The sequence below is a fragment of the Ranitomeya imitator genome, chromosome 5, assembly GCF_032444005.1.
Source record: "Ranitomeya imitator isolate aRanImi1 chromosome 5, aRanImi1.pri, whole genome shotgun sequence".
Lineage (NCBI taxonomy): Eukaryota > Metazoa > Chordata > Amphibia > Anura > Dendrobatidae > Ranitomeya > Ranitomeya imitator.
The window spans coordinates 171,350,285-171,361,688 of record NC_091286.1 but is presented as its reverse complement, the minus strand read 5'-3'; the positions used below and the strand labels follow the sequence as shown (position 1 = coordinate 171,361,688).

The window sequence follows — 11,404 nt, the reverse complement described above, 5'->3', positions numbered from 1 at the left end:
TGATCTTTTTAGGGATTCAGTCTTTATGCGCCATATTCTGCCATACCTATGCCTAGTGTGTTATCACGGTTGGAAACGGAAAAACGGTTTTGAGCTCCGTTTTTTTTTATTGGAATAAGTTCATATTAGTACAACGACGTTATCTTCCAAGTATCATTATGATCTTTTTAGGGATTCAGTCTTTATGCGCCATATTCTTCCATACCTATGCCTACAGTGTTATCACGGTTGGAAACGGAAAAACGGTTTTGAGCTCCGTTTTTTTTATTGGAATAAGTTCATATTAGTACAACAACATTATCTTCCAAGTTTCATTAGGATCTTTTTAGGGATTCAGTCTTTATGTGCCATATTCTGCCATACCTATGCCTAGTGTGTTATCACGGTTGGAAACGGATAAACAGTTTTGAGCTCCGTTTTTTTTATTGGAATTAGTTCATATTAGTACAACAACATTATCTTCCAAGTTTCATTAAGATCTTTTTAGGGATTCAGTCTTTATGCGCCATATTCTTCCATACCTATGCCTAGTGTGTTATCATGGTTGGAAACGGAAAAACGGTTTTGAGCTCCGGTTTTTTTATTGGAATTAGTTCATATTAGTATAACAACGTTATCTTCCAAGTTTCATCAGGATCTTTTTAGGGATTCAGTCTTTATGCGCCATATTCTGCCATACCTATGCCTAGTGCGTTATCACGGTTGGAAACGGAAAAACGGTTTTGAGCTCCGTTTTTTTTATTGGAATTAGGTCATATTAGTACAACAACATTATCTTCCAAGTTTCATCAGGATCTTTTTAGGGATTCAGTCTTTATGTGCCATATTCCGCCATACCTATGCCTAGTGTGTTATCACGGTTGGAAACGGAATAACGGTTTTGAGCTCCGTTTTTTTTATTGGAATATGTTCATATTAGTACAACAACGTTATCTTCCAAGTTTCATTAGGATCTTTTTAGGGATTCAGTCTTTATGCGCCATATTCTTCCATACCTATGCCTAGTGTGTTATCACGGTTGGAAACGGAAAAACGGTTTTGAGCTCCGTTTTTTTTATTGGAATAAGTTCATATTAGTACAACAACGTTATCTTCCAAGTTTCATTAGGATATTTTTAGGGATTCGGTCTTTATGCGCCATATTCTTCCATACCTATGCCTAGTGTGTTATCATGGTTGGAAACGGAAAAACAGTTTTGAGCTCCATTTTTTTTATTGGAATAAGTTCATACCCCAGCCTCTCCCCTGTGTCAAGCCCTTCACTGGCTTCCTATCGCCCAGAGACTCCAGTTCAAAACCCTCACACTGACATACAAAGCCATCCACAACCTGTCTCCTCCATACATCTGTGACATGGTCTCCCGGTACCTACCTACACGCGACCTCCGATCCTCCCAAGACCTCCTTCTCTACTCCCCTCTCATCTCTTCTTCCCATAACCGCATCCAAGACTTCTCCCGTGCTTCCCCCATACTCTGGAACTCTCTACCCCAACACATCAGACTTGCGCCTACCATAGAAACCTTCAAAAAGAACCTGAAGACTCATCTCTTCCGACAAGCCTACAGCCTGCAGTGATCCTCAACCTACTGAACAGCCGTACAGCCAGCTCTTCCCTCTCCTAGTGTATCCTCACCCACCCCCTGCAGACTGTGAGCCCTCGCGGGCAGGGTCCTCCCTCCTTATGTACTCGTGTGCCTTGTTATCTGCTCATGTTTAATGTATTTGTCTATATTTGCCCCGTATTCACATGTAAAGCGCCATGGAATAAATGGCGCTATAAAAATGTATAATAATAATAATATTAGTACAACAACGTTATCTTCCAAGTTTCATTATGATCTTTTTAGGGATTCAGTCTTTATGCGCCATATTCTGCCATACCTATGCCTAGTGTGTTATCACGGTTGGAAACGGAAAAACGGTTTTGAGCTCCGTTTTTTTTTATTGGAATAAGTTCATATTAGTACAACGACGTTATCTTCCAAGTATCATTATGATCTTTTTAGGGATTCAGTCTTTATGCGCCATATTCTTCCATACCTATGCCTACAGTGTTATCACGGTTGGAAACGGAAAAACGGTTTTGAGCTCCGTTTTTTTTTATTGGAATAAGTTCATATTAGTACAACAACATTATCTTCCAAGTTTCATTAGGATCTTTTTAGGGATTCAGTCTTTATGTGCCATATTCTTCCATACCTATGCCTACAGTGTTATCACGGTTGGAAACGGAAAAACGGTTTTGAGCTCCGTTTTTTTTATTGGAATATGTTCATATTAGTACAACAACATTATCTTCCAAGTTTCATTAGGATCTTTTTAGGGATTCAGTCTTTATGCGCCATATTCTGCCATACCTATGCTTAGTGTGTTATCACGGTTGGAAACGGAAAAACGGTTTTGAGCTCCGTTTTTTTTATTGGAATAAGTTCATATTAGTACAACAACGTTATCTTCCAAGTTTCATTAGGATCTTTTTAGGGATTCAGTCTTTATGCGCCATATTCTTCCATACCTATGCCTCCAGTGTTATCATGGTTGGAAGCGGAATAACGGTTTTGAGCTCCGTTTTTTTTATTGGAATAAGTTCATATTAGTACAACAACGTTATCTCCCAAGTTTCATTAGGATCTTTTTAGGGATTCAGTCTTTATGCGCCATATTCTTCCATACCTGTGCCTAGTGTGTTATCACGGTTGGAAACGGAAAAACGGTTTTGAGCTCCGTTTTTTTATTGGAATAAGTTCATATTAGTACAACAACGTTATCTTCCAAGTTTTATTAAGATCTTTTTAGGGATTCAGTCTTTATGCGCCATTTTCTGCCATACCTATGCCTACAGTGTTATCATGGTTGGAAACGGAAAAACAGTTTTGACCTCCAGTTTTTTTATTGGAATATGTTCATATTAGTACAACAACGTTATCTTCCAAGTTTCATTAGGATCTTTTTAGGGATTCAGTCTTTATGCGCCATATTCTGCCATACCTATGCATATGGTAGTTTTTTTTCTAAAGTTGAATTTTTTGAATCTATTTTAGCTTTCCACTTCACTCTATTTAAAAATAAATTAGCGGAGGTTAAACTTTAATTGCGTTTTCAACAAGGCAAACCCATACATTTCTATATATATACTGGACCCGTTGAAGCACATACCGTGCGAAACGGCCGTCGTCCACACTCCACCTCCGCACCCTCCTGCAGACCTGATGTCCTAACGGATGTTTTATATATTTTTCTCCAATAAAGAGCACGATTACACAGCTTTAAAAGGGTGAGTGCCGCACTGTGTTCTTTTCTTGTTTCATTTAATTTACTGTGGATTGCTTATCAGTGCAGAGCACCGCACACTCAGAGCAGTCGTGCCACCTGTGTGTTTTTCGGATATCCTTCAAAGAGTCAAGGTCCATACTGATTTGTGCTTCTCTAGTGCCGACCACTGTTCATTCTGTGTCTTGGTTGTAAAATTTCTATATAGTAACTTTAAATTTGAAATAAACACTGAATCCCTAAGAAGAACTTGATGCAACTCTGAAAATAAGTTTGTCATTAATATGAACTTTTTCCAGCAAGAAAAACAAAGCTTAAAAATGTAATTCTGTTTTCAACAATGTTAATTCATACATTCCTATATAATAACTTTACATTTCAAATAAACAGTGAATCCCTAAGTTTATCTTTCTCGAAAATTTTTGCCTTAGGCCGGCGTCACACTAGCGTGTTTTACGGACATATGAGCGGTGCAGAAAATACGGATTGCATACGGTACAATGATTCTCTATGGCCCAGCTCCTATCTGCCGTATTTTACTGATCCGTATTATACGGTCTTCTACGGCCGTAGAAAATCGCAGCATGCTGCGTTTGTCACCGTATTGCGCAAAAAATACGCCAATGAAAGTCTATGGGGGCCAGAAAAATACGGATTACACACAGACCAACAGTGTGACTTGCGAGAAATACGCAGCGGTGTAAGGCCGGCGTCACACTAGCGAGTTTTACGGACGTATGAGCGCATAAAATACGTCCGTAAAACACGCCTAACAAACGTCCCAATTATTCTCTATGCCCCTGCTCCTATCTGCCGTATTTTACTGATCAGTATAAGGCTGCTTTCACACATCAGGTTTTTTGTTTCAGGCGAATTCCGGCTCTTCCGATAAAAAACGGAATAGAAAACCGGATCCGGCCAGCATTCCTTCCGGTCTGATGCCAGATCCGGCGTCAAGTCGATTCCGGCGTCTGGAAAAAACGTCTACTGTAACGTTTTTTGTCTCCGGCGAAAAAGCCGGAAAGGCCGGATCCGGCCTTTCCGGCTTTTTACAACAATGCATGTCTATGGACGCCGGAAAGCGCCGGATCCGGAAAAAGTCGGATCCGGCGGCCGGATCCGGCTTTTTACACTGAGCATGCTCAAAAAACTTTGATCAGCCCCCTGGACTATATATAAAGCAGGGCCATGAGGCCTTCAGCCATTTCCAGCCCAAAAGCAGAAGAGCCAACACCCTGCCACGACGGAAGGAGCCAGAAACCTGCCAGAGAGCCTGCCACAGAGCCGAGAGCCTGCCACAGAGCCGAGAGCCTGCCACAGAGCCCAGAGCCTGCCACAGAGCCCAGAGCCTGCAGCCATGTCTTCGGGGAGCCCTCTTCCTCCTCGCCGTCTGCGCCGTCAACGCACAGAGGTAAGTATGAACCTAAGGTGTGTGTGTGTGTGTATCATGTATTTTTTTTATCTTTCATCGTAGGAAGTTGATGAGGCTGACTCCCCAGGAGAAGAGGTGGTCCCCGAAGGTGAGGGAAGGGGTGGAGAAACACACGGAGAGGGCTCACAATTGGTATGTATCTGTGATGTATTGCGGAAACACACCCTACACTACACACAAAACATAACACTAGATTCTTACAACAAAATACATAGAAACTGATACTTTCAAACCTCACACAACACATACAAAACATATATATCACATGGCACACAACACATAGAATGGCTACCAACAAGCACATAATTTTTTATTTTTCTCTTCTAGAGTTCTGAATCTGGTGCCCAAACAATAGGTCCTTACAGTGGCTCCCAGGGTCGTCGGCGACATTCACGTGGTGGCGGCCGCCGTCGTGTAGGTTTTTTGTTATTTTTTGGGTGGAGGTTAGCAATGTTTCAAATTTGTTGTTAATTTTTTTCCCCCTTTTCAAACAGGTTTCACAGCGTGCTCCAGATTCGGACGGTGAGGAGGTCGGCCTTGATATTGACCTCCTCATTGATCTTGTCAGAGACAGGGAGCCGTTGTGGAATATGGGTGACCGCCGCCATGCTGATCTCTCAGTGACCCGTCGACTCTGGGGGCAAATCTGCTGTGAACTGATACCGAGGTGGGAGGACCTAGATGTTCAGGACCAGATTCAAGAACGTAAGTATCCTCAGTTCAGTTTTGGTGATGAATTCTAAAATGCTGTTTCTTTTTTTAATCAGATAAATTTTTATTAAGGAAAATCAATGATAACAAATGACATCAAGCTGTTATTCACAGATAATCATATATTTTATGAACATAACTCCCCCCCATTTCCCTCCCTTTCCCCCCCTTCGAGACCCCTTTAATGCTTTCCCAAATTCCCATCCGATATTCCTTCCCCAATTCAAATACAATTGTATAGTATGAACATCATCTATAACATTATGCATCCTCCCCACAATTCTAATTCCATTTTATCCATGGCTGCCAAATCTTTTGAAATACATCTAGTTTATTTCTCTTAGTATAGATACTTTTTTCCAATAAAATTATATGGTCCGCCTGCGTAAGAAAGTCTCGTCTAGTCGGAGGGTCCTACCTGATCCAGAACCGAGCTATCAATTTCCTTGCTATGAATAACAGTCTAGCAATCACCAGTTTGACCATTCACCAGTTTGACCATAGAGACCGCTGCTATTTCTTCCACATAACCTAATATACAGACCAAAGGGTCTCTGGGAATGACGCACCTATATATCAATTCAATCCGATTCAATACAACTGTCCAGACGGTGGACAATCTAGGGCAGTGCCACAGCATGTGTAACATGTCTGCCCGTTCCTGCGAACATCGTGGACACTCGGAATCAGACCTCAAACCCATCTTGAACAGTCTATCAGGAGTTCTGTAAGCTCTATGAATCACGTATAATTGAGACATCCACCCAGGTTCGCTCATAGAGATCTTAGTCACATATTCTAAAATAGATTCCCATCTATCATCATTTATCTCTCCCAATTCAGCTTCCCATTTCACTCTAGACTTGATGGGATGTTTGGCTAGAAGGGTGAATAATAAATCTCTATACACTTCTGAAATTGCCCCCCTTGTCCCGCTGTTCTCCAAAATGGAAGCCAGCGTGATATCAATCTGGATCTCAATAAGTTTTTTCCGACATTGCGACCGATACGCATGCTGAATTCTTTTATAATGATATAAATTTAAATGTGATAACTGGAATTCTGTTTGTAACTCCACGAATGACCCATTAGCTGACCCATCCTTCTAATTCCTGCCTCTCTCCAGGGCACAAATCCTTCCATTTGCTTAAATTCTTGTAAGTTTATATTATCCCATATAGGTGAGTATTTGGTAAGGCCTGTGACACCCCTAATCTGTTTAACTTTTTACCATACCTTATGAATTAGGAGAACAGTAGGAAACAGAGAACCCAGTTTCAAAAATTGCCCCCCTTCCAAACTCTCACCCAGAGGCCATTTTCCCATCAAATAACTCTAACTACTATGCAATTGCCCCTTTCCCATCTCCTCCCCCCATCCTCCAATATGCTGGCATTGTGCTGATAAAAATATACCCAAGGGTTAGGGAGCGCCAAGCCCCCTTCCGCCTTTGGCCTCTGCAAAGTTTCTTGTTTAAACCTTGGGTTTCCCCCCCCCCCATATTAGTTCGTCAAACAGCGATTTCTAAAATGCTGTTTCTAACCAAGTTGTCTTTCTCCTTTTTTAACAGGTGAGCGGATTGTGAAAAGATGGCGGTCGATCAGGGATCGCTTTAAGAAGGAGTTCAATAAAGAGATGCGGGCCCCCGAGTGGATCTGGACGACGCAGTAGCACGTACAAATATGTAAGGGCCCTGTCGTTCCTCAGGTCAACGATGGTCACCCGAAGGTAAATATTACCCACCACATGCACTAATGTTTTACATGTCTAACCTCTTTTGCTCTTTCAGCCAGGGCCATGCAATGACAGTATATTGTTTGTTTCTCTCTTTTTCCACAGTACCGTTGGGAGCACTCGGGAGCCTGCAGCACAATTGAACACTTCTGGGGCAATCCCTCAGGAGACCGCCACCGAGGGACACTTTGACAGTGAGGAACCCTCTGCACCTTCCCACTCTGAACCTTCCCACTCTACTGATCCCTCTTTCCCATCCACGAGCGCTGGAGCATCCTGGCCGGTTCCATTGCATGTAGCTGCTGGTGAGAACATAGCGTTTCCTGTACCCCACCCCTCTGCTGCAGCCACCTCTAGTACACCTGTAGCATCGGGGCAGTTTCGCCAGAGGGGTCAGGTACATAGTTATGCTCCCGAGTTCTTGCACCTGAACGCATCGTTCCAGAACTGTCTGAAAGTTTTGTCTAAGCAAATGGCTGCAGGATTCAATTTCAGAAATAAAAGTACGCTCGAGATGCATACACTTCTGATAACGATGCGTTCAGAGGCAAAACAGTCACCGAACAACACTTTTTTTCAGTCGGTGCTTGAGCAAATGGAGACGCTATCTACTTCTCAGCAGATGCAAGTAATGGAATCCTGCCAGTCTACTCTAGCGCTAATTGCCTCTAGAGCAGATAGTCTTTCCAACCATCCTCCAACTGGCCCCCCTTCCTCCACTGTCCACCACTACAGCCAGTACCATCCTCCTGACCCGTATCATCAAACTGATGCCGCCCACCTCGCCATCATCCACATCGTGCCCCATCCCAACAGCCACAACACTTTCAGCGTTCCCGTGCCCCTTCCCACCAGCCACACCACCAGCCCCGTGCCCCTTCCCACCATCCACACTACCAGCCTCCCGCCCGTGCCACTTCCCACCCATATGATGATCCTGACCCATACAACTTCACATCTACTTCATCCTCGCCTCCTCTCCCTGCCCACTTCCAACACTCTATCACCCTCTTCCCAAACATCTTCTACACATCACTCATTCTGCCACCCAATCCTCACAAAACATTTCCTACACCCCTCCATCCTACCAAATTTCTAACCCCAATCCCACTTTCTTGTCCACCCGCTCAATAGCTTTCTCCACTCCTTCACCCCTAACCGTTGAACATTCTCCACCACCATCACATTCCTCTCTCCACACTCCCACTGTCGAAGTGTCCCTATCAGACAGTGCCTCCGATAGTATCTCCACCCCGACGTATGAAAACATTTAGTTACCCCTTTTTTTAGCGTGTTGTTTAATTATGTTAATAAAACTTTTTGGTTGAAAACTCTCTTGTATTTATTCTTTAGGGACAAATAACACTTTTGTTAAACAAGGTTTATTGGTAACAGTAGTACTTTGGGTAAAACCCAAACAGATGCACATCTTGGTTTAAAAATAAACTCAAACAGGTACCCAACATTGATAAAAGGTAAACCCAAACAGGTACGCAACATGGGTAAAAGGTAAACCCAAACAGGTACGCAACATGAGGGTAAAAACCAAACTGGTACACAACATGGGTAAAGGTTAAAGTTATTACTAGGTACATACAAAGTGTTTAAACTCTATCATCCTGCCAGTGTATTCTTCCTTGGGGTGAAATAAAATATTCTGCAAAGTGATCCCGTATTCTGGAAACTGTGGCAGAACTTCTGTATGTCTGGTTGCTATAATCCATCAAGGTGGTTTCGGCAGAGTGGTCCTCAATGGAAAGCTGTTCCTCGGATATAACATAACTGTAGGACAACACACGCTTTCACTACCTCATCCACAGTGTCTGTCTTTAAGTTTATGGATGTCAAGAGAACTCTCCATTTGGCGGTTAGGATCCCAAACGCACACTCCACCATTCTCCTTGCACGTGTGAGTCTGTAGTTGAAAATTCTTTTAGTATTGGTTAAAACACGGCTGGAGTAGGGTTTCAAAAGATGCTCTGAAAGCTGAAAAGCTTCATCCCCAACACATACAAATGGCATTGGTGGCACAGAGGTTTGAGGCAGTGGTCTTGGGGGGGGAATTGAAAGGTTTGTCCATATAAATGCCGCCCCATAGAAGACAGTTTGAAAACTTGCGAATCATTAGAACGGCCATACGCCCCAATGTCCACCGCTACAAATTTGTAATCCGCATCGGCGATGGCCATCAGCACGATGGAAAAGTACTTCTTGTAGTTGAAATACGGAGATCCAGAACCAGCCGGTTTCACGATACGGATCTGTTTCCCGTCCACCGCACCCAAGCAATTGGGAAACTGGCACACTTCCAGGAATCTGTCAGCTACTTCCAACCATGTCTGCATTGTGGGATGTGGAATGTATTCTTCATGCAGACAGTCCCACAGTGCACGGCAAGTGTGCCTCACTATTCCTGATATTGTGGAAATGCCCAGTCTGAATTGAAAATGTAGGGAAGACAGGGATTCACCGGTTGCTAGGAATCTATGAAGAAAAGGAAGGCAGAAATTACTACAAATTGAAAATATCAAATAAAGAGTCCACAACAAAAGTTGATTCAAAAGAATGCTTACCGAAGAGTGACCATCAGACGCTCAGCCGGGGTAATGGAGAATCGGCAACAGGTATCACTCCTTCTTATCAGATGTTGAACCCGCTCCACCAATATATCAAAGTTCTCTGCTTTCATCCGAACATAGCTGAAAATCTTTTCAGGGTCACCTCGAAGCTCCATATACAACGTTGAAAAGACTCCCCGGGTCATTCTCTGTGCCGTGATGGGGTGGATCCACAAACGGCGTCGTCGCAGACGCATGACACGCTGTCTCTCTTCCTCTTTCTCAATCACAATAGCTTTTAATCGATTCGCCTCAGTGATGAAGTCCACGTTGTTCTGCAGAATCTTTGCAATAATGCCATCCATCTTGCTCTTCTCCAACCCATCACAGATGTTAAGAACATTGGCCGGCTGAAAACTATATATACAATCACCTTTTTAGCCTTTCAGGGGGCGTTTTTTAAAGCCGGATCCGTAAAAAACCGGAAAAACCGGAGGCAACCGGATGAGCCGGATCCGTTTTTTCACCGGATCCGGACACCTGATCCGACTAAAAAAACGGATCTGGCTCATCCGGTTGCTTCCGGTTTCTTTTAAAAAAACGGATTCCGGTGATGCGGCGCGACGCCGCATCCGGCATCCAGCAAAAAACCTGATGTATGAAAGCAGTCTTATACGGCTTTCTACGGCCGTAGAAAATTGCAGCATGCTGCGTTTGTCACCGTATTGCGCAAAAAAACGCCAATGAAAGTCTATGGAAGCCCGAAAAATACGGATTACACACGGACCAGCAGTGTGACTTGCGAGAAATACACAGCGGTGTTAGAGAGAAAAGCCGGTAATTCAGTGCGGTGTACAGTAAAATCACACTGACAGCTTACAGTAGAATAGGTAGAATAAATGTGTACACATAGAATGGGTATATATATATATATATATATACCTATTCTGTCAGTGAGACACATATATGTATATATATTATTATTTCATACAGCGCGAGATAGCAAAAGCCGGCAATTGAATTACCGGCTTTAAAGCTATCTCCTTCCTAAACCCGACATGATATGAGACATGGTTTACATACAGTAAACCATCTCATATCCCCCCTTTTTTTTGCATATTCCACACTACTAATGTTAGTAGTGTGTCTATGCAAAATTTGGGCTTTCTAGCTATTAAAGGGTTACATGGCGGAAAAAATTGGCGTGGGCTCCCGTGCAATTTTCTCCAGCAGAGTAGCCAGTGACTGAGGGCAGATATTAATAGCCTGGAGAGGGTCCATGGTTATTGGCCCCCCCCTGGCTAAAAACATCTGCCCCAGCCACCCCAGAAAAGACACATCTGGAAGATGCGCCTATTCTGGCACTTGGCCACTCTCTTCCTATTCCTGTGTAGCGGTGGGATATGGGGTAATGAAGGGTTAATGCCACCTTGCTATTGTAAGGTGACATTAAGCCAAATTAATAATGGAGAGGCGTCAATTATGACACCTATCCATTATTAATCCAATACTAGTAAAGGGTTAAAAAAACACAAACACATTATTAAAAAGTATTTTAATGAAATAAAAACAAAGGTTGTTGTAATATTTTATTCTACGCTCAATCCTTCTGAAGACCCTCGCTGTTTAACAAATAAAAAATAATAAACCAACAATATACATACCTTCCGAAGATCTGTAACGTCCCACGATGTAA

General features: G+C 42.9%; 2 protein-coding genes across 2 annotated transcripts; one reads left to right on the top strand and one right to left on the bottom strand.

The window, feature by feature from the left end:
• The first annotated feature begins 6,700 nt into the window (after positions 1–6,700).
• Positions 6,701–8,481, top strand: LOC138681644 (uncharacterized). The gene is made up of 2 exons (XM_069769320.1): positions 6,701–7,144; positions 7,256–8,481. Exons 1-2 carry the CDS (start codon positions 7,131–7,133, stop codon positions 8,247–8,249), a joined length of 1,008 nt encoding a protein of 335 aa, XP_069625421.1. The 5' UTR covers positions 6,701–7,130; the 3' UTR covers positions 8,250–8,481.
• Positions 8,482–8,516: 35 nt separating this feature from the next.
• LOC138681645 (uncharacterized) lies at positions 8,517–10,211 on the bottom strand. Its single transcript, XM_069769321.1, has 2 exons — positions 9,724–10,211; positions 8,517–9,634 (listed from the first exon to the last, which is right to left on the bottom strand). Exons 1-2 carry the CDS (start codon positions 10,071–10,073, stop codon positions 9,118–9,120), a joined length of 867 nt encoding a protein of 288 aa, XP_069625422.1. The 5' UTR covers positions 10,074–10,211; the 3' UTR covers positions 8,517–9,117.
• Between the last annotated feature and the right edge of the window lie 1,193 nt (positions 10,212–11,404).